At 45.0% G+C, this 25,406-nt stretch overlaps 1 protein-coding gene across 5 annotated transcripts in view; it reads left to right on the top strand.

Annotated features, from left to right (window-relative positions):
* The window catches only part of TRRAP (transformation/transcription domain associated protein), a 165,515-nt gene that overhangs the window by 86,081 nt on the left and 54,028 nt on the right, over positions 1–25,406 (top strand). For 4 of the 5 annotated variants that reach the window (XM_077274906.1, XM_077274905.1, XM_077274903.1 and 1 more), the window contains 6 exons: positions 2,622–2,759; positions 3,294–3,406; positions 6,817–6,952; positions 17,433–17,624; positions 22,714–22,909; positions 23,676–23,941. In XM_077274906.1, the coding sequence (XP_077131021.1) occupies positions 2,622–2,759; positions 3,294–3,406; positions 6,817–6,952; positions 17,433–17,624; positions 22,714–22,909; positions 23,676–23,941 (1,041 nt within the window). The remainder of the gene's footprint in view (positions 1–2,621; positions 2,760–3,293; positions 3,407–6,816; positions 6,953–17,432; positions 17,625–22,713; positions 22,910–23,675; positions 23,942–25,406) is intronic. The other variant, XM_077274904.1, reaches the window with a different exon arrangement.

Here is a 25,406-nt window from a genome sequence, read left to right as displayed (position 1 = left end):
AGCGGGCGGGTGCTTTGCCTGAGGAAGGGCAGAGAGCTGGTTAAGGGTCTTTTCTAGGCCTTGCTCTCCTCTATATCATTTCATCTTTGTGGCCTGGTCATGCCGGTATCTTCTAAGTTCATCCTGCATAGGTATCATACATCTTTGCATTATCACTACATTCTAGGTCCCCCATGTAGCTATGGTGGACATATCTATGGTTACTGAGGATTAAAAGGGTAGTCCAGCCTAAACTAGTCCTGCCTGAACAAGTTACCACCTATTCAATGCATAGGTGTTAAACATTAGATCGGTGTAAGGCCTACTGCTTCATCCCCTACCTACCATTAGGGAAGGGTCTTGTCCCGCTCCTCTCCTGGATCTTCCCTGACCTCAAGACCACAAGTAGTAGAAGTTGAATGGTGCGTGGGTGTTAACTGTTAGATCGGTGTAAGGCCTACTGCTTCATCCCCTACCTACCATTAGGAAAGGGTCTTGTGTTCCCCTCCTCTCCTGGATATTCCCTGACCTCAAGACCACACGTAGTAGAAGTTGAATGGTGCGTTGGTGTTACCTGTTATATCGATGTAAGGCCTACTGCTTCATCCCCTACCTACCGTTAGGAAAGGGTCTTGTGGTCCCCTCCTCTTCTGGATCTTCCCTGACCTCAAGACCATAAGTAGTAGAAGTTGAATGGTGCGTAGGTGTTAACTGTTAGATCGGTGTAAGGCCTACTGCTTCATCCCCTATAATAGAGCAGACCCAAAATGAAAGATAAGTGTCTGATTTTCTCCAACATGCTCTCAACCACAGTGGGGGAGTCTAAAAAGGAGAAATATATCAAGATGCGTATAGGACACTCCCATAAACTGAATCCATAGACAACAACACGATGGAGTATATGTCCATAAATAAATATGTTACCATTTTATTAAATCACAAAATCACAACAATTGGTATGTACAGATTAATTCATACAAAAATACAGGCTATTTCAGACAAGAAGAAAACATTAAGTCACCAACTAAACTGTCACTCCCACCCCGGATTCTTACCCATATGCTGGCATCAAGAAGGAACCACACCGTTGCCCCAACGCGCGTTTCGCGTCGGCACGAAACGCGCGTTGGGGCAACGGTGTGGTTCCTTCTTGATGCCAGCATATGGGTAAGAATCCGGGGTGGGAGTGACAGTTTAGTTGGTGACTTTATGAGCCTGTGTACAGGGCTAGGTTACTTTCCCATACGGTTTTATTATACCCCCGGTTCTATGCCTGTCTATTGTTGCACTATGCACTTTACATTTATATATGGCATCAGTTGTGATCCGCACTGTTTTTGGTCTGTGCTACCTGTTTTCTTCTTGTCTGAAATAGCCTGTATTTTTGTATGAATTAATCTGTACATACCAATTGTTGTGATTTTGTGATTTAATAAAATGGTAACATATTTATTTATGGACATATACTCCATCGTGTTGTTGTCTATTCATCCCCTACCTACCATTAGGGAAGGGTCTTGTCCCGCTCCTCTCCTGGATCTTCCCAGACCTCAAGAGCACAAGTGGTAGAAGTTGAATGGTGCGTAGGTGTTAACTGTTAAATCAGTGTAAGTCCTACTGCTTCATCCCCTACCTACCATTAGGAAAGGGTTTTATGTTCCTCTCCTCTCCTGGATCTTCCCTGACCTCAAGACCACAAGTAGTAGAAGTTGAATGGTGCAGAAGGTTGCACGTGCGCCCTGCAGCTCCGTTCAAGTGTGACACTTGACCTTCACTAGCTGTGACTTGCCGCACTTAACTCCTACTGGCAATCGTCTTGTAGCCATGGGGAAGTAAGTAACACGTTCTGTGTGTCTGTAGGGGTCTCCGTGGTGTGGGGGCACACTGATCTAACCATTATCGCCTATCTAGATATGGTGATAGCTTATTGACTTTCTAGACTTAAGTTACTAAAGCCAGCCATACACAATAGATGACTGTCGGCCGGACAATGCTTCGGCCGATCGTTTGGCCAGCAGCCATCTCAGCCGCCTCTCCCATACACAGGAGTGATAATTCAGCCGAGCGCTCCTGTGTTGTCTAATAGAAAACCGCCGACTAACGCGGCTTATCTCGGGGAGAACAATGCGAATCGGACATGTCTAATCAACAGCTCTCTGTTTTCTTCAATCAGTACACATCATACACACCGTCCACCAAACTCATCCAGATTGGCCGGTTCAGCTGACATTTGTCTGTATATGGGGGTGTAAAATGGGGTTTCCTGCCTTGAGTACAAGTCTGCAGTCACTCCATGGGGATTCAGACTTGCGGATTCTCACATTGCACAGGTCAGCGGTGAGCGTGTGGCCTCAAGGATGTCATTTGCATACATGCGGTCACATGCCGACTGGACGTGCACAGCCTCTTTCAATGCAAGTAAATTGAGCGACGTCTAGTTGGAATGTGGCCGGAAGCATGCAAATGGCTTTTTTGTGGTCACATGATCGGCCGCTCCAGGCATCGGAGAAGCCTCACAATTTTGCTTTTCTTGTTGGGGTTTAGAAAGGTTGGCGGCTGCCTGTAATCCAATGGTTGACATAGTGAGTCACGTAAGCATCCAAATAATGCGGAAATGTGCCTTCTTCTTCTGTCTCTTCCAGGAGATCTTAGATTCCCTTGCCGAATTATATTCCCTTCTCCAAGAAGAAGACATGTGGGCCGGTTTGTGGCAGAAGCGCTGCAAGTTCCCCGAGACGGCTACGGCCATCGCCTATGAGCAGCATGGCTTTTTCGAACAGGTACGTTTAACACTGTGCATAGATGGCCTGCGACGAATCTGCCCTTCCTCAGGATGACTGCCGTATGTCTCTTTGGAGTGATAGTCAGCGCCTGGGGTGTCGTAACGCGCTCCATACACCCGCCATCACTCTGCCTGCGCGCTGGAAGGACGACCATTTTGGGAGGTCCGAGCCATATTTTTGTGAAAGTCCTTTTTAAGAAAAAAAAGAACCCTGCGTATTCACAAATATATCAAATTTAAAAAAAAAAAATGCATCCACTAGGGGGCGCTTATTGCATAAAATGTTAATCTTGAGTTCAGTGTCTAAGCAGTCAGCTCATATTGTGTCCAGTGACGCCAGACGCCTTTAATAACACAAGGATCCTCAGGCGAGCCTGAACTATTTTCTGAAACTTTGCAGGTGTGATCCAGTTCTATTCTCCACGTGTCGGTAGATGTGTGAAGGTATTGATCTGTCTCTGGGTGCAGAATGCGCTCACACAGATCCCGGAGATGAAAAGCTATTGATTCTTTTGAGCTTTTGTTCTTTTAGGCTCAAGAAACATATGAAAAAGCAATGGAAAAGGCCAAAAAGGAACATGAAAGAAGCAACGCATCTCCAGCTGTTTTTCCAGAATATCAGTTGTGGGAGGATCATTGGATTCGGTAAGTGTGAATCATGTCTATTATTTTTCCTCCGCTTTAAAGTTTTTTTTTGTTTTGTACTTTTTTTTAAATATATATTTGATTTTAAATGTTCATTTTTTCTAACAGAAGATAATAAGTTCAATAAACTTTTTTCTTTTTCATTTATTATTACCGTATATATTCGAGTATAAGCCGACCCGAGTATAAGCGTGTGTGAATCAGGAGCCCCATATAATGCTCCATAAAGTTTATGATGGGCCCCATAAGATAATCTTTATTTTTATATAGCGCTAACATATTCCGCAGCGCTTTACAGTTTGCACACATTATCATTGCTGTCCTCGATGGGGCTCACAATCTAAATTCCCTATCAGTATGTCTTTGGAATGTGGGAGGAAACCGGAGTACCCGGAGGAAACCCACGCAAACACAGAGAGAACATACAAACTCTTTTCAGATGTTGTCCAAGGTGGGATTAGAACCCAGGACTCCACCGCTGCAGTGCTACCCACTGCGCCACCGTGCTGCCCCATATTAAAATGTGCCCCATATAATGCTGCACAAATGCTGATTATGGCCCCATAAGATGCTCCATACAGACATTTGCCCCATATAAAGCTGCACAAACATTGATTATGCCCCATAAGATGCTCCATGTAGACATTTGCCCCATATGATGCTCCATGTAGACATTTGCCCCATATGCTGTTGCTGCGATAAAAAAAATGACATACTCACCTCTCAGACCCCTGGCACTTACTATATTCACCTGCTCCCCGTTCCACTGTCGGCGCCGCTTTGTCTTCCCCGTCCTCTGACTGTTCAGGCAGAGGGCGGCGCGCACACTAATAGCGTCATCGCGCCCTCTGACCTGAGCGTCAGTGCAGAGGACGGGGAAGACGCGGCAGTGGAACGGGGAGCAGGTGAATATCACGCACTGCGTTATACTCACCTGCTCCTGGCGCAGTCCCTGGTTCCCCGGCGCCGGCAGCTTCTTCCTGTAGTGAGCGGTCACATGGTACCGCTCATTACAGTAATGAATATGCGGCTCCACCCCTATGGGAGTGGAGTGGGGTCCGTATTCATTACTGTAATGAGCGGTACCGGTGACCGCTCACTACAGGAAGAAGCTGTCGGCGCCGGGGAACCAGGGACTGCACCAGGAGCAGGTGAGTATGATTACACAGCTGCTGCTCCACCTCCCCTGCCGACACCTGGGTATGACTCGAGTATAAGCCGAGAGGGGCAATTTCAGCCTAAAAAAAATGGGCTGAAATTCTCGGCTTATACTCGAGTATATACGGTATTTATTATTATGTCTGACTTATTAATTTGTGTAGTTTTATTAGAATTTTTTTTTTTACCCAGTCAGTAAAATATTTCTGATGCATAGGATATAATTCTATAATGTATTTCTTACAATTGTACACGTAAAGGGAATCTGTCAGCAGGTTTTTGGAAATTAGTCGAAGAGCGCATCATATAGTGGCAGAGACCCTGATTTCACGGATTTGTCACTTATTAGGCTGTGTGCTGTAGTGTTCAATACAATCAATGATTTATCAGCAGGAGATTATCACTGCAGGACTAGGTGTCTTGGGCCAACCGGTCCAGCTAATCAGGCCGCCAGGTTCTGATTGATGCTGCCTCTGGTTTGGCCAGCAGTGAATCAGATGACAAGATCCCTTTTAAACTGTGGTAACATGTAGCTACAAATACGCTGAATACTGCACCAATCTATGCCAAGTCTCAAATGGCTACAGCTCTTTATTTGTTAATGGCTTTGTAGTTATGCAGTGAAATGACAAAAAAAATCAGTTTCATATGTGCTACATGTCAATTATTTCAGCATTTTTGCAACATTTTTTTACCCATTTTAATAAATGGGAATAAAAACACATAAAAAAATACTAGTATTTTACGCAAAGTTTTTCCTGCCAACAAATCCACTGCCCAACATAAAGATTAGTGGTATGAAATCATTTTTATTTGGAAATTAATGTCTTTGTCAGCGTTCACATAACACTCGGGTCACACATTTTTGGCTTAGTCAGGGCTCCACCCTCTGCCCTGACAAACATAATTTGTACGGAACCACCGACAGAACCATTCACTCTGAGGCCGATGTTTGTGCTCTGCCGGCCCGTTCTGGCAGGGCTCACTGGGTCTACTGCGTATTTGTGCTTGCATTACAAAGACAGACTCTGCAGGAATGGAAGCCAGACGGTGCACAAGGTGATCCCCGACTGCCTCATTATAGTGATTGGTGAAGAGGCTGGTCGCTACTTATTTTTTTAGTTGGTCTCCACTATATTTTTCTTTAGGTTGGTCGCTACTTATTTTTCTAGTTGGTCTCCACTATTTTTTTTCTTTAGGTTGGTCGCTACTTATTTTTCTAGTTGGTCTCCACTATTTTTTTTCTTTAGGTTGGTCGCTACTTATTTTTTTAGTTGGTCTCCACTTTTTTTTCTGTAAGTTGGTTGTTACTTATTTTTTTGGTTGGTCTCCACTTTTGTTTTCTTTAGGTTGGTTGCTACTTTATCTTTAGGTTGGTCGCTACTTTTTTTCTTTCTAAGGCCGGTCGCTACTTTTTTTTTTTTTGATTGGTGTCCACTTTTTTTTTTTAATTTGGTTTGTACTTTTTTTTCCCCATGGCTCTATTTGTTTTTTAGTGTGTGATCGATTGAGGTGGTGCAACACCCGGCATTCCTGCCCATCAGCTGTTACCGTGCCAGTAATGGCTGGTAGTTCTCGGATGCTGCCATAATGCAGCAGTACCACCAAAACTATAGTGGCCACAGCTGGGTACTACAGATGCACCCGCCATTTATTGGAAATAAGGGTGGATCTGCAGTACGTGGCTGTTATAGAAATAACAGCGCTGCTATGTGCCTGCAGCATTCAAGAACTTCAGGCATCAAAAAAAGGAAAAAAAATAAAATCTTGTCCAACCCCTTTAGTGAATAGGACTGGTGCATGATACCTGACAGCCATACGCAGATCCAGGCATCCACCCGTCAACAGGTCAGGTGCCGTTCATCCATTGCTGAAGTGAGCCACCTAAATATCCCATGAAAGCTCCTGGAACTCTGTATATTTTCTGATCCCTAAGTTGCTTTTTCTCGGCGATGTCTAGAACTGCTGACTAGTGATGAGTGACCGTGCTGGGATGAGGTGTTATCTGAGCATGCTCGGGTGCTAACCAAGTGTCTTCGGCGTGCTCAAAAAATATGTTTGAGTCCCCGCAGTTGCATGTCTCATGGCTGTTCAACAGCATCAACACATGTATGGATTGCCTAACAAACATGGAATCCCTGTATGTGTAGCGGCTGTCCAATAGATGCAAGACATGCAGCCGCAGGGACTCGGAACAAGTCGATTCCACATTCATTCCTCCATTACCAGTGTGCTCCTTGTCTCTTTCCTAGATGCTCTAAAGAACTGAATCAGTGGGAGTCATTGACGGACTACGGCCAATCAAAGGGCCACATCAATCCGTACCTTGTCCTCGAATGTTCCTGGCGAGTGTCGAATTGGACGGCCATGAAAGAGGCGCTCGTACAGGTCTGAATCCTCTCCTTTCCTCATTTTGATACCTCGTCCCCTCATTCTTCCAATTTTTGCACAGCCGGCATTACAGCTCATTTCACCCGTGCAATAAACCGCTCTTTGGGGGAATCTGATTTAGAAGGCAGCTGCTGTTTCTGGCAAGTAAGGACTATCGGTTTTGCCTTTTTTTCATAAAGCTATGTTGCTTTAGAGAAAAGTTATTAATAGTGATGAGCGAACGTGCTGGGATAAGGTGTTATCTGAGCATGCTCGGTTGCGGCGTGCTCGAATATTATGTTCCAATCTTTGCCGCTGCATGTCTCAGGGCTGTTCGACAGCCACACCACATGCAGAGATTGCCTGTTTGTTTTTTTTTAAATGTACTTAAAGGGGTTGATATATTGATGACTTATAAATATCGGATCTGTCGGGGTCAGACACCCGATTTCCCCACCAATCTCCTGCTTGCAGTTGACAGTACAGCCACATTTACGGTGTACAGACCTGGAATAGCATAATATAGGACACAATGGACTGTCCGGTCTCGGGTGCCGCAGCTCGGCTCTCAATCAGTTCAATAGGAGCTGAGCTGTAGAACCCAAGAACCCTCACTGCACAGTGCACGGAGCTGTGCAGCTTTCTGTTCTGTAGTCTTATGTCCATCCATCTTCAGCTGATCGGTTGGAGGGAGATGATCCCAAGAGTCCGGATCTTCACCAGTCTGATATTTATGAGCCATGGCTTTGCAGAGCTTAGGGCTCGGAGTTTGTATCCCCTTTGATCTATAAGTTATCCCGTATCCTATCAGTAAGCGATAATGTACTTGGAACAACCACTTTAAGGATAACTTTGATGTGGAGAAACCCACTAGAGCAAGTGCCTGCAGCCCTCTGCACTCCAGCTGTTGTAAAACATGCACAGGCTGGTAAGAAGCTATAAGGGCATGCTGAAAGGTGTAGTACTTGAAACAACCACTTTAAGGATAACTTTGATGTGGAGAAACCCACTAGAGCAAGTGCCTGCAGCCCTCTGCACTCCAGCTGTTGTAAAACATGCACAGGCTGGTAAGAAGCTATAAGGGCATGCTGAAAGGTGTAGTACTTGGAACAACCACTTTAAGGATAACTTTGATGTGGAGTAACCCACTAGAGCAAGTGCCTGCAGCCCTCTGCACTCCAGCTGTTGTAAAACTACAACTCCTGGCATGCCATGACATCCACGGGCTGTTAAGAAGCTATAAGGGCATGCTGCAAGGTGTAGTAGTTGGAACAACCACGTTAAGGATAACTTTGATGTGGAGTAACCCACTAGAGCAAGTGCCTGCAGCCCTCTGCTCTCCCGCTGTTGTAAAACTACAACTCCTGGCATGCCATGACAGCCACGGGCTGGTAGGAGGCTATAAGGGCCTGGTGAAAGGTGTAGTTTCACAACAGGTAGAGTGGCGAAGATTGCGGGCCCTTGTACTAGGAAATGCTTGTTTTTTTATATTGGCTGCGGCTCCTACAGAAAAGGTAATAATACATTTCCCGAGTTCTCCGGTGAGATCAGATTCACACTGCAACATCAACAGCCACAAATTAAGTGATTTGTATCCGCCATTTTCCACTCGTCCATTATAAGAACATACCTGCCTATCGAATGCCGCATCTAATTATAAGGAATCGGAGGGCCATAAATTATAGAAAGCAGTTTCTAATGATCTCTGAGTCGCACACGAGCAACCTGTCATTTACGTAACCTTCATCCTCCATGAAATCCGCGCTCAGTAGGATACACGCTCCGCACCATAGTTCGTCCTGATAAATGAATACTTCACGGAGACTCGGAGTGATGGAGAGCAGCCGGTGGTGGGCGGCGTGACAGCTGTCTTAAACAAATGACATGGTCTGCAAGGTTCCGGGCTTGAAAGAGCAGTTATCTATTCTAGCGGTGGCCAAAGGGTCGTAGTTTCCATTAATTGACCAAATTGCCTCGTATGAAAGCTCAATGAGCAGGACACCACCAAGTGATGTCATACATCACCAGCCCGATGTATCACGATTCAGAATTTATGGTGGCGATGAAGCTGGGTGAGATCTCACCAAATCATATTCAGATGTCTGGGTTTTGCTGAGTTGATTGAGGGGAGCTGTCATGAGTTTAGACCTAACGTCATCGCTGATGTGGTCATAGCCTTGAATTTATGCTTTGGACTTAGCTCCAGTCTACACATTGACACTGATATGCATCTGCACATGGCCAGGTTTGCTTCCATAAGCCTATGTAGCATGCGTTGGGTAGGGGATATCCACGGGAAATGTCTGATTGTTTGGAGCCTCAATGCCCGATCCCCACTGATCATGAAGAATGCTCCTTCTCCCTGCAGTCAGGATTGGGGTAACATAGCTCCTCTTCATTTAGTGTATGGATCGAATGAAGGCAAGAAAGTACCGTGCTAAGCTATCACAAGTCAGTCCCAGTAGTCAGGCGCAAGATCAATGAGAATGAACAAGAAATCAGGACTAAAAATAAGCAAAAAGATTTGCACTACATTGATGTCACATCATGATATCGCAAGATTGGTCCAAAAGTCCAGCTCTCAAGTGCCGGCTGAAGAAGTTCAAACTGCCCTGGTCTGGTGACCAAAATGGATCCCGGACCAAGGTAGTGTGATTTTTTTTTTTTTTAATTCCTCTCTAATTAGGACCTCCATTATTTTTTTTTTCTTGAGACAGAGTCCCCTTTCCTCTAACTTATTGCCTTGTGTGTGGCTGTAAAACAACCAGCTGCAGCAGAAATAACCAAGCCCTGCCTCTCCACCCCTCCAATCCAGCTGCAAATGAACATGGCAGGAGATTAACTTTTTGATCTCTGCGGAATTTTGCACGGCTTTCAGAATCCTGAACAGGGAGTAAAATTCTATGTCTTCAATAATTTAATTAATTTCCAGCTTCATTGTTTTTTTTAGAGATCAGTGAATGTAGACCTCATTTATCAATCTATAGAATTTCTTTATCGCTTCATTGGGGGACACAGGTAACCATGGGGTAGACCTCATTTATCAATCTATAGGATTTTTCGCATGCGCCTGAAATAAATTTTACAAAGATCGCAAGTAGTAATCTCTTTTATGTTCAACTGGCAGGTTGTTGTTCTTCCTTACTTACTAAAGTGGTCAAAGAAATGGGCCAGAGCTGCTGCAGCCAGTTGCCCTACGGCCAGACAGATCGAATCTGAAATGAGTGATTGAGTGTGTGATTGTGGGAGGATTGTATATATGAATGATATAAATGGAGAAGTTTATATAATTTTGAATGTAATAAAGGTTAAGAATACTAAGATTAAGCTTATTGAGTAGAGCAGGAGCGAGAAAATCAGGATTTCTGTGGCTGTTCGTTGCGATTACTAGAATCACATGGAGCATTTTGAGTTCCGGCTATTAGAGGATCGCTGTGATTTCCCGACATCTTGTAAGGCGGCTCTGTAGGTAGACAAGAGTCATTCCACCCAGGACTGTGGAGTCGGAGGCATGGAAATTGAGGAGTCTGAGGTTTGGCTTACCGACTCCACAGCCCTGATTCCACCTCTAACTGGTGTCCTTACAGCGTGCATTTTTCATCCAGTTTCGGGTAGGCACATTGTATAGTCAGTATTTAATCCCCGAGATGATACTCTGAGAATTGATCATGTCTGACAGCAGTAGGTTGTGACGCCTGGAAAGTTAACTGGAGGTGACAGCCACCGGTGACTGCAGGCACAGCCCTGGATAGAAAAGATAGTTTCCGTAATGAGGCATGTACTAATTTACTAAAGGAAAATGCTAAAGCCGCGCATTGTGATTCTGCTGTCGCTCTTAAGAGCTGGCGTCAATAAGGCTACGTTCACACTAGCGTTGTGCACCGTTGCGTCGGCGACGCAACGCACGCAAAAACGCGTCAAAACGCACGCAAAAACGCTGCGTTTTGCGACTCATGCGTCGGTTTTTGCCGAAAATCGGACGCAAGAAAAATGCAACTTGTTGCGTTTTCTTGGTCCGACGCTTGCGGCAAAAAAGACGCATGTGTCGCACAACGCAACAAAAAAAACGCATGCGTCCCCCATGTTAAGTATAGGGGCGCATGACGCATGCGTCGCCGACGCAAACCCGACGCACATTAGCTTAACGCTAATGTGAACGTAGCCTAATGGTGGATTTCTATCCTCGTATTGCTCTATTTCCTGCCTTCCTATGTGTCTGCTTCCCATGTAGACCTTATGTGATTAGTTGCAAAGTTTACTTTTTCTCTTTTTTTTCAACTATCCCTTACAAACACTGTTCTCGTTATAGGTAGCGGCACTGGTATCTATCAAATGATGGGTTAGTTCTACTGTCATATACTCCGTTATGGTCTATATAAAGTACAAACGAGTTCTTCGTTACCTTTACTCTTGGCTAAAGAGTGGTGCAAAATAATCAGCTTAAAAGTAAAAGATGTGCGTTCAACAAACTTTATTAAATCAATAGTACATGCAAATATAATACAATTTTTAATTTATATTACCATGGAATTTTGCTTCTTTTTCCACTTATAAGCCTGTTTCTTAACTTGTCATCCACTCTGAAGAAAAAACAAAAACCAAATCGATGTTGCTGGAAACGAGACAGACTGCCAGCACAGTGAGGTGTCAGGTTACATTTCCTACTATGCTTTATATGCAGGAGAGGAGACTGAGGAGCAGAGGGAGACACAGAGAGATGGTGCTGAGCTTTCTAACAAGTCTTTTATCTCACCCCAGAGCTGGATTCCCATCTACAGAACTCAGTACTGCTGTATAATTTACACCATTATACCTCTGCTTCTTTCTTTGTGCTGAGGAATGAGGAAGAGTAATCCAACCCTGTGTGATGTATGTGGGAGACAACATACAGGTAGTTTCCTCCCACCAGCTCAGTTGATTGCATTTTAGAGGGGAAAAAAGGTGAAAAGGGAGGATAACAGTCATATAATGGCCAAAAATAGTGTTATTTCTCATATACACAGATGCAACAGCTAATTCTGAAAAGTTACTTGAAAGTGCAATTCTCCTTTACCTTACACTGTGTCATTTGTTATGTGTTGGTTGTATTAATTGTTTCTTAAAGAGAATGTATTACATTTGTATTGTAAGAAATCGGACCCTTGAAAAGGTTGACCAGAATTCTGAATCCTGACAGCATGTGGTGCACACACTGTCAGGATACTCCACTGTTGCCGATACGAGAGAGCAATCACGTGACCACAGATGTGATTTGCATACTTGACGTCACATGCCAACTAAACGTGTTCGTCCTCTTTCTCGATAGAAGTGCATTGACGGAGGATGAGCACGTCTAGTCGGACTGTGTGTAGAAGTATGCAAGTCATATACAGTGCCTTCCGAAAGTATTCGGCCCCCTGGAACTTTTCAACCTTTTCCCACATATTATGCTTCAAACATAAAGATACCAAATATAAATTTTTGATGAAGAATCAACAACAAGTGGGACACAATTGTGAAGTTGAACGAAATGTATTGGTTATTTTACATTTTTGTGGAAATTCAAAAACTGAAAAATGGGGTGTGCAATATTATTCGGCCCCTTTAACTTAATACTTTGTTGCGCCACCTTTTGCTGCGATTACAGCTGCAGTCGCTTGGGGTATGTCTATCAGTTTTGTACATCGAGAGACTGAAATTCTTGCCCATTCTTCCTTGGCAAACAGCTCGAGCTCAGTGAGGTTTGATGGAGATCGTTTGTGAACAGCAGTTTTCAGTTCTTTCCACAGATTCTCGATTGGATTGAGGTCTGGACTGTGACTTGGCCGTTCTAACACCTGGATACGTTTATTTGTGAACCATTCCATTGTACATTTTGCTTTATGTTTGGGATCATTGTCTTGTTGGAAGGTAAATCTCCGTCCCAGTCTCAGGTCTTTTGCAGACTCCAACAGGTTTTCTTCAAGAATGGTCCTGTATTTGGCTCCATCCATCTTCCCATCAATTTTATCCATCTTCCCTGTCCCTGCTGAAGAAAAGCCGGCCCAAACCATGATGCTGCCACCACCATGTTTGACAGTGGGGATGGCATGTTCGGGGTGATGAGCTGTGTTGCCTTTACCCCAAACATATCGTTTGGCATTGTTGCCAAAAAGTTCGATTTTGGTTTCATCTGACCAGAGCACCTTCTTCCACATGTTTGGTGTGTCTCCCAGGTGGCTTGTTGCAAACTTTAAACAACACTTTTTATGGATATCTTTGAGAAATGGCTTTCTTCTTGCCACTCTTCCATAATGGGCAGGTTTGTGCAGTGTACGACTGATTGTTGTCCTATGGACAGACTGTCCCACCTCAGCTGTAGATCTCTGCAGCTCATCCAGAGTGATCATGGGCCTCTTGGTTGCATCTCTGATCAGTCTTCTCCCTGATTGAGATGAAAGTTTAGAGGGACGGCCGGGTCTTGGTAGATTTGTAGTGGTGTGATACTCCTTCCATGTGAATATGATCGCTTGCACAGTGCTCCTTGGGATGTTTAAAGTTTTGGAAATCATTTTGGATCTAAATCCGGCTTTAAACTTCTCCACAACAGTATCACGGACCTGCCTGTTGTGTTCCTTGGTCTTCATGATGCTCTCTGTGCTTCATACAGAACCCTGAGACTATCACAGAGCAGGTGCAATTATACGGAGACTTGATTACACACAGGTGGATTATATTTATCATCATTAGGCATTTAGGACAACATTGGATCATTCAGAGATCCACAATGAACTTCTGGAGTGAGTTTGCTGCACTGAAAGTAAAGGGGCCAAATAATATTGCACGCCCCACTTTTCAGTTTTTGAATTTCCACAAAAATTTAAAATAACCAATAAATTATGTTCAACTTCACAATTGTGTTCCACTTGTTGTTGATTCTTCACCAAAAATTTACATTTGGTATCTTTATGTTTGAAGCACGATATGTGGAAAAAGGTTGAAAAGTTCAAGGGGTTCGAATACTTTCGCACATGTGGTCACGTTACCGCTCACGCATATCAGCAATGCGGAAAAATCCTGACGGTGAGCGCACAGCACACTGTCAGGATTCTGAAGACTGCAGACTAGCATCCCAAGCCTGGATAACTCCTTTTAGGACCTGAAGTGATTAGAAGCTATTAGGCTACGTTCACATTTGCGTTGTTGTGTGTTGCGTCGGCGACACAACGCATGCAAAACGCATGCAAAAAGCATTGTTTTGTGACGCATGCGTCCTTTTTTTGCATGATTTTGGACGCAAACAAAAATGCAACTTTTTGCGTCCTCTGCGCCCTGACGCATGCGCCCAAAAAGACGCATGCATCACAAAACGCAACACAACGCATGTCCATGCGCCCCCATGTTAAATATAGGGGCGCATGACGCATGCGGCGACGCTGCAGCGCCCGACGCTGCGGCGCACAACGCAAATGTGAACGTAGCCTTAGTGGAGACTTGTAGGCTCCCATGACTTGCTTGTTTTAGTTAAAACTTGAAACCCCTTGGAGAATTAATGCTGGAGCATTTGTCAGATTGGGGACATGTCTTAATTTTTCAGACTTTTCAAAGCTGTGAAGTGGAACCTTTTGCGTCCTCCGTGTGCGGTAGGACCATCTCTCTCCTGTTTAGACAGTTTTCTACAACACTTCCATGCTCTTCAGGTCGCTTTACTTTCCCGTCTCCTGAAAGCTGCGTTTTGGGTATTTGCGATCTGCAAAGTTCTCGCGCGGTTGCTTTGTGCTCCAGTGACCTCTTATTGGCAGTGTGCAGTAGTAAATACCCTTTCTAAGGTTTTTGCTGTTGTTTTTTTCTATTTTCCTGCCCTCTGAAAGACTAATAGTTGCTCCTTCCAGTCTGCATCTCAGGCCCTGAAGTTCCCGGTTCGTCTCTCCGCTATAAGTTGAGTTATAAAGACATCAATCCCTTTGTTTTCCCTGATTAAATGTCCGGCTGCACTTGTATGACTTTGGTTGTTTTGTGCATCGCTCTTCAGCTGCCAGAGGACGTCATTCACATTCCCACGGGGAGGAACGTAGCAGGCAAGGTTTTTTTTTTTCTTTTTCTTTTTCTTTTTTTTTTTTTATTCACCTTTCGCCACTAACCACTGCGATTGTCTAGCAAGCAGGATAGACATTTAAAGCATTCATCCCTTGTAACCCCCGCGCTCGCTTCGCGCCGTCTCCGCATCCCTTTCATTTGATCTTAAGCAATGTCATGGCTTCCTGGAATAGATTGCATTATGGAAGAGCGGTCCGACGTGTTTACCTGTTTCTGAGTAAACCTTGAGAAATGGAAACGGTTGTTAATATTTTATTAGATCTTGTCAGAGGCCGAGATTTGCTGGGAGAGGTTAAATCATGTCACTGGCATATAGAAAGGTATTATATGTTGGCTAGCACTATCTGGCTGATGTATGCAGATTTTTTTTCTGTATCCAGAGTCATTCTTGCTTTTAGTTCTGGAAGACTTATATTTTCTTTTCTTTTTTTTCCTCCTATAGATTTAGGTAAATTTTGACTGTCTGCAGCCGCCAACATATGTAGTCACACAGCTCACTTTTAAAGGGCATCTGTTAGCAAGATTTATCCCTATGAAATACAACCACCATTATGTTTGATCCGAAAAGATCTTTCTAGATTAGTAGTAAAAAATAAATGTCACATACCAACTAGACGTGCTCAGCTTCTGTCACTTCACGTGGTCAACTTCAGCAGTCAAGCACGTCTAGTTGATATGTAGCCGGATGTATACAAAACACAGTCACGTGACTGCCTGCTCTTAATTGCAATAACTGTGCACACACTGTCAGGATTCAGAAGTCTACTGCCACGTTGACTGCAGACCTTTATCAGAAGGCCGGACAACCCCTTTAAGTGTACTTTGGCGGTATCTGGACATCTAAGCATCTTTCTCAATCACTTTTCTGAAAACCGCCCCATGTACAGAATGTTAGGCTCCCATGTGGGGGCTATTACTCACTTTTGGTTTGCGCATTGATCCTGAGCTCACCTCCAACTAAGGCAGGTGCAAGCACAGGGTAAGGTTGATTTCTGTGCGCCCAGGAGAAAATGCTCCGGATAGGAGATGGTTTTGACCACAAGACGCAGATTTTGCGCAGCCTGTGAGTGAGTTTGTAGGCATCATGTGTCGATGAGCGAACCAGGCGTGAACTCTGCAATGATCGGCATGTAAACGTACAGTCCGGATCAGCCTAGCTTACACTGGAGACACCATATGTATATGATTTGGGAGTTTTACAAAGTGCTTTTTATAATATTACAGTACTACAATTAACAAATGATCATAGTGCAGGACCACCTAGGACTGCAGGTGCATGGTGGGGCTGGTCTTGCGGCTAAAACTCTGCCCACTAACAACGGTTGCAAAAATGGCTGAACTAAGTCATGGGCGAAGTTTCGGCCTTGTGGCCAGCTGTATGGTGTACCTACAACCTTAGCAGATCTTGAAATATATTTATTTAAAAAAGCACAGTATTTTTCAGTCTATAGGATGCACTTTGCTATAAGACGCACCCCAGGTTTTGACCGTAGAAAATAGGAAACATGGTATTTGCTACTGTTTAAAACTTCCCTGCAGGTATAAAGAAGTGTAGGGGTTAATGTAACATATCTTAATTCGTTAGCGTAGAATCGGGATATGGTTAGCATTTCTCTGGAGTGTGTGCCATACACACAGCTTTAATGTATGCACATCATGTACTCTTTCTGTAACACGCACATACACACCATTGCTGCACATGCGCACACCTCTGGAGCTACATGCGCACACCTCTGGAGCTGCATGCGCACACCTCTGGAGCTACACGCGCACACCTCTGGAGCTACACGCGCACACCTCTGGTTCTACACGCGCACACCTCTGGTTCTACACGCGCACACCTCTGGTTCTACACGCGCACACCTCTGGTTCTACACGCGCACGCCTCTGGTTCTACACGCGCACGCCTCTGGCTCTACACGCGCACACCTCTGGCGCTACACGCGCACACCTCTGGCGCTACACGCGCACACCTCTGGCGCTACCCGCGCACACCTCTGGCGCCAGATGTACCCACTGTGTATACAATACCACATTTGGACGTTCCTTCCAGTCATGTAACTGATCACATGACCGAATAGATCCTTCAGCAAGTCAGGACCTACATCATCTGCAGGTCCTGGTAGCTTCCTCTCCTGCCCTGCACTGATCAGACGATTCAGTGTTGGGCTGGAGGAGAGAGAACTGGGGCCGCTGCATGGTTCTCAGTCATCAGGATGGACTGTGTTTTGGCTTTCTCATTGATCATAGGAAGGGTCTTTTGAACTATAAGATGCACCGTTTTTGAGTAACATTTTTCTTTTCTTGCAAAAAAGTGCATCTTATATTCCCCAAACATGTGATACATTTAGGTGGCACAAACTAATTAAAGCCTTGAAATGATGTTCCCATATTTGGATACCGGCTATGTCGGTCTGATGTGACTTATTTTGATTTTTTCCAGGTGGAGTTAAGTTGTCCAAAAGAAATGGCATGGAAGGTCAACATGTATCGGGGCTACTTGGCTATCTGCCACCCAGAAGAGCAACAGCTGAACTTCATTGAAAGGCTAGTGGAGATGGCCAGCAGCTTGGCAATCCGAGAATGGAGGAGGCTTCCCTACGTTGTGTCCCATGTGCACACACCGTTATTACAGGTAATAAGCTGGAGCTTAAGTGTATTTAACCCTTAACAGGTATTACGCCGAGTGTCACGGGTAGAAGAAAATACAAAATGACATAACTGAATACTAATTATTATTGAAGCCCTTGGATGGAGATCATGTAAGGGTCCGCTCCCTCACAGATGGTCGTTGGCTGTTTTACCTTTTTACATCTCATGTGACTTCTTAATGAAGCATCTGATAAGGATTAACAAGACCCTATTCCATCTGGAAGGAGATAACCTGTGCGTGATCTCCGTCCATGTTTTCTGAGGACACTTAAATAACTTTGGTGAGGTCCATAAAGTCATCTGAGACGTTGTTTTCTTATTTTGCTGGAGCGTTTGCTTTGAGGGTTTACAGTCTCCAATTATTATGGATTCCTTTGTATATAGTTTGGATCCTTACCATCGTTTTGCAAGGTGCAGATTACAGCTGAGTGGTTGGGGTGCCAGTTGTCGGACCCCTTCCAATCTTCTATTAATGATGCACCATATCCAAAGGCTAGGTCATAAATAAGATCAATTGTGGACAACCCCTTTAAAAGAAGAAAAGTTTTTTTTGTTTTTTAAGCCATGATTGTTTCGAAGATCTCAAATACTCCCCTTCCATCATCTCAATGGATCTAGCGCAAGATGTTGCCAATGCCAGCGCCGGAGGCAATGTCTGCTCCATTCAAAAGTCAACATGATCACTGAAGTCTGACTGCCTGCAGCGGTCAGGTGACTAGACTATATACATTCGATGATGTACTCTTATTGTCACCTGACCACTGCAACCAGTCATAGACTCTTCAGCCCTACTGACATCCAGAGATAATTGCCCCGCATCCAAAGGGTTGGCGTAAGATGGGTATGCCTCCATTTCTTATTTTCGAAACCTACATGCCTTTAAAAAAAATACTAAAAATAAATAAAATTCTGCATGATAAAACCCAATAAACATTATTTACTCCCATCTTGTGGTCTCAAGCACTTTACTGCTTATTAAAATTTTCATTTCTTGAATTAACACTTTTTAAAATTTGTTTCCATCTCAATGTCATGGAGACCGACCACTGCTGCTGCACAGTGCTTACAAGCTCTTTTCTAATAAGCTTGTAAGCACTGTTTTGAAGGTTGCCAGGATCACTGGAGCATTGTGTTTCCTCCTACTTAGTCAGCATCAGCGGTGGGCTTACAAGCTAGACAGCGGCGGTGGTCAGTCTGTTAAGAAAAGTAACGCCGGCACTCACATCATCTTTAAAGAGTTGCTTCATTGATCCGATAATATAATAGGCACAAAAACTGGTTGAACACAACAGCAAAAAAATTAAAAAGACCGTAATGAAATATTTTCTGCGCTCCCAGGCAACATGTTTCAGACCTACAAGCCTGACCAAGGAACATGCAGGTCTGACACATGTTGCCGGGGATATTTCTTTTGGATTGTTGCTATTAGTGAGTAGCTGATTGTTAATATTATATTAAAATTATGTTAATGACATTATATGACAGATATGACAATTTCAATAATCAGCAAATTCCAAAATTGCTTGTTTTTGCGAGCCCAGTCCAACAATATCAATGAAAATAAGCCTTTAAGAATGTGTACAGCCTCCGCCGTCCAGTGGTGGCGACCGTCATCTTGGCATTTTATAGCCTGATTATAATAAAGATCTACACAATAACGAATTATTATAATCAGTGCTCTATATAAACCACGTTTCCACCGGGCAGTCGCCGTGAGTGGCGCTCGTTAAGTCTGACTGTCCAATTAGTGTCTGTGTTACATGAGCGGCGTAATATTTGCTCCGCGCCCCTACATATATGCACACTTCTCTTCGCTCACATCTCAACATGGGGATTAAAGACATTGAATGACAAAAGTACAAACCGAGCCGTGCGTTTGTAGCTGCAGTAATTACTTTTTTTTTTTTATTATTATTGTAATATCAGATAGCGTGTGATTAAATACCTGCAAGAAAATTAAATTTACATGATGAATAGCAGAAGAAAGGAGGTTAAGGTATTGTGCGAGCTGATACTGCGATAATTGTGAAAAATATTACTTTGCTTAATTTAGTTTTGTTTCTGGAGATTTGACTTTGTAAATGTGAGCCGAGTCCTCCGGCATTTATCTTATTTAGTTGATTAGCAGCAAATACAACCGTTATCTCCCACTTGTCTTTCGGACGCTCGGAGAGGTTTATTTAATGGTTATGTTAATGGGATGTGCGGAAGAGTGTCGCCCACCCCCACCTCCAAATCATCCTTTTTATTTTTTTGAGTTTACGCTCGTTCCATAGGAAAAAAAACAACATAATTTCAGAATAATATTTCAAATTATTTTAATATTTAAAAAAAAAAAATAATCTAATAGACTCTGATTTGTCCAAAATTAAGAAAAAAATGGGTATTTTATTTTAATATTTATTTTTTATAAAATAAATAGCGCCATCCTTGCCCATGCACTGTGTCTGGTATTGCACCTGTTATGTAATAAGTGCACTACTTACAGGGATTGTTCAATTTGCTAGAGGAACACTGAAACATGAAAAAGATAAAAATAAATATCCCAACTCTTCCATAAACTCTGTATTACAATTAAAACTGATAAATATATTTCCTCCTTGGTGTGTGTGGTGTGGCTGTAAGACCACTGACTGCAGCAGGAGCCTCCCCCCTTTTAACCTGCCTGTATTACAGAAAAAAAAAACAAATGTAAGAGATCAGTAGGAGATTATCCTATGGGCTTATCTGCAAGATTTCTACGTGATTTTTTTTTTTTTTTTTCAGGTTTACTTTTTATTTCCAGAGTTTTCAGACAGTGAAGTAAATTACTACTTTCTTAAGGATGAAAACTCATCCATTGCTGTTCTGTCTGTGGTGGAGTCTCAGTAGGCAGGATAAGTGGATTTGCAATAATTGGTTTCATGAATAAGGAAAATGTAACTAATGCCTTGTGGATTAGCCAAAATAGACTGGCAAGCAGTGTATCCAGCTGTTATTGATCCTCTGTGACCGGTCGACTCCCAGCTGAGGGTGATCCTCTGATCGGTTGACTCCCAGGTGAGGGTGATCCTCTCTGACCAGTTGACTCCCAGCTGAGGGTGATCCTCTCTGACCAGTCGATTCCCAGCTGGGGGTGATCCTCTCCGACCAGTCGACTCCCAGCTGAAGGTGATATTCTCTGACCAGTCGACTCCCAGCTGAGGGTGATCCTCTCTGACCAGTCGACTCCGAGCTGAGGGTGATCCTCTCTGACCAGTCGACTCCCAGCTGAGGGTGATCCTCTCTGACCAGTCGACTCCCAGCTGAGGGTGATCCTCTCTGACCAGTCGACTCCCAGCTGAGGGTGATCCTCTCTGACCAGTCGACTCCCAGCTGAAGGTGATCCTCTCTCCGACCGGTTGACGCCTAGCTGAGGGTTATCCTCTCCAACTTGTGACGTCCAGCTGAAGGTGATCCTCTCTCGGACCAGTTTACTCCCAGCTGAAGGTGATCCTCTCTCCGACCGGTTGATGCCTAGCTGAGGGTTCCGCTCTCCAACCTGTGACGTCCAGCTGAAGGTGATCCTCTTTCCGACCAGTTTACTCCCAGCTGAAGGTGATCCTCTCCAACCAGTCAACTCCCAGCTGAAGGTGATCCTCTCTCCGACCGGTTGACGCCTAGCTGAGGGTTCTGCTCTCCAACCTGTGACGTCCAGCTGAAGGTGATCCTCTCTCCGACCAGTTTACTCCCAGCTGAAGGTGATCCTCTCCAACCAGTCGACTCCCAGCTGAAGGTGATCCTCTCTCCGACCGGTTGACGCCTAGCTGAGGGTTATCCTGACCTATCTATTATGGTAAACGGCATCACGCTCTCTCCCGCACCTGAAATCCGCTGCCTCGGGGTAACTCGACTCTGCCCTGTCCTTCAAACCGCACGTCCAAACTCTTGCCACCTCCTGTCGCCTCCAACTCAATAATATTGCCAGAATCTGTCCCTTCCTCAGCCCACAATCTACCAAAACTTTTGTGCATGCCCTCATCATCTCCCGCCTTGACTACTGCAACACCCTCCTCTGTGGCCTCCCCGCTAATTCTCTTGCACCACTCCAGTCTGTCCTCAACTCTGCTGCCCGCCTAATCCACCTCGCTACTCCCCTGCTTCTCCCCTCTGCAAATACCTCCACTGGCTCCCAATTCCTCAACGAATCCAGTTCAAACTACTAACACTGATCTACAAAGCCATCCGCAACCTGTCCTCTCCCTATATCTCTGAACTAATCTCCCAATATCTTCTCTCACGTAATCTCCGATCCTCCCAAGACCTCCTACTCTCCTCCACACTTATTCGTACCTCACACAACCGCCTCCAAGATTTCTCCCGAATATCCCCCATCCTCTGGAATTCCATGCCTCAACCTGTCCGACTATCCACCACCCTCGGATCCTTCAGACGGAACCTGAAAACCCATCTCTTCAAGAAAGCCTTCAGCCTGCAATAACCATTCTGCCGCCTCGCCATCGCCAGAGCCACCGCCTCTCCATCGCCAGAGCCACCGCATCGCCATCGCCTCGCCCCCTACCTTCTGTCTCTTCCCCACTATCCCATAGAATGTAAGTCCGCAAGGACAGGGTCCTCTCTCCCCTCTGTACCAGTGTGTCACTGTAAACGTGTTTACTGTAAACGATATCTATAACCCTGTATGTAACCCCTTTCTCATGTACAGCACCATGGAACTAATGGTGCTATATATATATAAATTAATAATATCCTCTCCAACCTGTGATGTCCAGCTGAAGGTGATCCTCTCTCCGACCGGTTTACTCCCAGCTGAGGGTTATCCTCTCCAACCAGTCGACTCCCAGCTGAGGGTGATCTTCTCCGACCAGTTTACTCCCAGCTGAAGGTGATCCTCTCTCCGACCGGTTGACGCCTAGCTGAGGGTGATCCTCTCCAACCTGTGACGTCCAGCTGAAGATGGCGAGGACCTGCTTCCTCTGCTAGATATTTAGATTTTTGAATCTACATTTGAGCACATTTTGTGCGCTTTGCCCAGTGTTGTCATCTTTGTTCCTGCTCTCTGGTTTCAGATCTGTCTCGTTTTTGTGTTTCAGGCTGCTCAGCAGATTATTGAACTTCAAGAGGCCGCTCAGATTAATGCTGGACTGCAGCCGACCAATTTAGGAAGAAGCAACAGCCTCCATGATATGAAAACTGTGGTCAAAACCTGGAGGAACCGACTGCCCATTGTGTCTGATGACCTGTCTCACTGGAGCAGCATCTTCATGTGGAGGCAGCACCATTACCAAGGTGGGTACGGTGTAGAGGATCTGTCACTCCTACATAACTACTTGTGCTAAACAAAGCGGATCTCTCACCAGATTACACAATGCAAACTGCATACATTATTAAATAGATCTCCTAGATATGAGACTGGTGTACTTACTTTGAAACTCATAATTTCTGTGCATTCCTTTTTGAACGTTTACGCCACTTACTAGTACAATGGGCATTATTATGTTCAGCTACAGCTCATTATAATGCCAGGATCATTCACTGATATGAATTTCTGGTGTAAGTACACCAGCCTCATCTGTTCTAACATCTATTAATAATGAATGGCAGTTTGTATTGTGAAATCTGGTGACCCATAAGCCAGCATTGTAATGTCAGAACACAGCCATTTCTCCCACCCCAGACACATGCACACTCCACTCTTCTGAGCATGCACTACCTCTCAATGGACAAAGTTGAACAAGCCACCGTCATTTCTGGTGTCAGCTGGTTATAATGCAATAAAGGATTGTGGATTTTGAAAACCGACATGTGCGCCGGAGGTAGACATGTCGAGGCACCCCAATATGTTAGATGGCAGGCTGGTCCTGCCAAAATATTGGGTTCCGTTGACGTTCTTCTGATGTTTATGGTCCCCGGGGCTGTGGAGTTGGTAAGCCAAACCCACGGCTCCAACTCCTCATCCCTGAGTCATTGCTTTATCTTTTATGCAGCCTAATAATTTATCACAATTTCCATATCTCGTAAGGTAACAACTGGTAATCACTTGTAAATTTGATAGCTATAGTTAACGCCTATGACAACAGCACTCAACACGACCCGAGCTCCAACAACGCAATGCTAGGGGTGCATGCCTCCGCTTCTGCAATCATCCAGTATGGCAAGATCGCCAGAAAGCAAGGACTGGTGAACGTGGCACTGGACATCCTGAGCCGCATCCACACCATCCCGACTGTTCCCATCGTGGACTGTTTCCAGAAGATCCGACAGCAGGTCAAGTGCTACCTTCAGCTAGCTGGAGTCATGGGAAAGAATGAATGCATGCAGGTAAGTCGTCCAGCAATTAAGTTATAATTACAAATACTTGGGCCAAAGCCAAGTACCTTTGCTCCCATTTAAAGGCACTGTGACTTTTTGTGAGGTGTTCCTGTTTCAATATTTTAATTTTCATATAATTTCCCTTCTCACCGGGGCAGGTACACAGCAATGGAGAAGGCACCAATGGTAATAAACCGTTTCTGCCTTCTCAGACCACTGGATCACCACTTCCACAGCTACATGATTGCCTGCAATGATGTTAGAGAACGTCACTGCAGAGTAGCAGATGAACAGCCCAGACTTTTAAAGTCTATCGGTGGTCCGGAAGCCGTTAAACAAGTTCTGATGATGGCTTCGCTTTAAGTAAATTTTTTTATTGGTCGTAATTAATAGTTTTATTCCATTATGCTGCTGCAAAGTGTTTGTATCAGTTTCAGGAAGAGATGAGAAAGCAAGTTTTATAAAAGGAGGAAAACACATGGTGAGGATATAGATACAGGATAGAAGCAATTTGCAATACAGCTTGTAAGTAGTGATGAGCAGACCCGTGGAAGGTCGGGTTCGACAGAACTCTAGTCCAAAGTTTGTGTCCCTTTCCCTCGCTTACCCTTTCTCTCACTTACCCTCTCACACCCTCTCCCCCTTTCCCTCTCCCCCTCTTTCCCTCTCCCCCTCTTCCCCTCTTTCCCTCTTCCCGTCTTTCCCTCTTCCCGTCTTTCCCTCTTCCCGTCTTTCCCTCTTCCCGTCTTTCCCTCTTCCCGTCTTTCCCTCTTCCCGTCTTTCCCTCTTCCCGTCTTTCCCTCTTCCCGTCTTTCCCTCTTCCCGTCTTTCCCTCTTCCCGTCTTTCCCTCTTCCCGTCTTTCCCTCTTCCCGTCTTTCCCTCTTCCCGTCTTTCCCTCTTCCCGTCTTTCCCTCTTCCCGTCTTTCCCTCTTCCCGTCTTTCCCTCTTCCCGTCTTTCCCTCTTCCCGTCTTTCCCTCTTCCCATCTTTCCCTCTTCCCGTCTTTCCCTCTTCCCGTCTTTCCCTCTTCCCGTCTTTCCCTCTCTCCCCCTCCTCCTCTCTCCCTCTCTTCCCCTCCTCTCCCCTTCCTTTCCCCCTCTCCCACTCTCTCATCCTCTCCCTCACCCTCTTTCCCTCTCCCCCTCTTTCCCTCTCTCTCTTTCCCTCTCTCTCTCCCCCTCCTCCTCTCTCCCTCTCTTCCCCTCCTCCTCTCTCCCTCTCTTCCCCTCCTCCTCTCTCCCTCTCTTCCCCTCCTCTCCCCTTCCTTTCCCCCTCTCTCTCCCACTCTCATCTTCTCCCTCACCCTCTTTCCCTCTCCCCCTTTCCCTCTTCCCGTCTTTCCCTCGCTCTCCCCCTCATCTCCCCTTCCTTTCCTCCTTTCCCTCCCTCTCTCCCACTCTCTCATCCTCTCCCCCAACCTCTCACCCTCTCCCCTGTTCTTTCTCACCTTCCCCCCTTTCTCTCTCCCCCTCAC

This window comes from Ranitomeya variabilis, chromosome 7 (genome assembly GCF_051348905.1).
Source record: "Ranitomeya variabilis isolate aRanVar5 chromosome 7, aRanVar5.hap1, whole genome shotgun sequence".
In the NCBI taxonomy this organism is placed as follows: domain Eukaryota; kingdom Metazoa; phylum Chordata; class Amphibia; order Anura; family Dendrobatidae; genus Ranitomeya; species Ranitomeya variabilis.
Note: the sequence above shows the minus strand (reverse complement) of the source record. Positions and strands in the feature narration are given on the sequence as shown.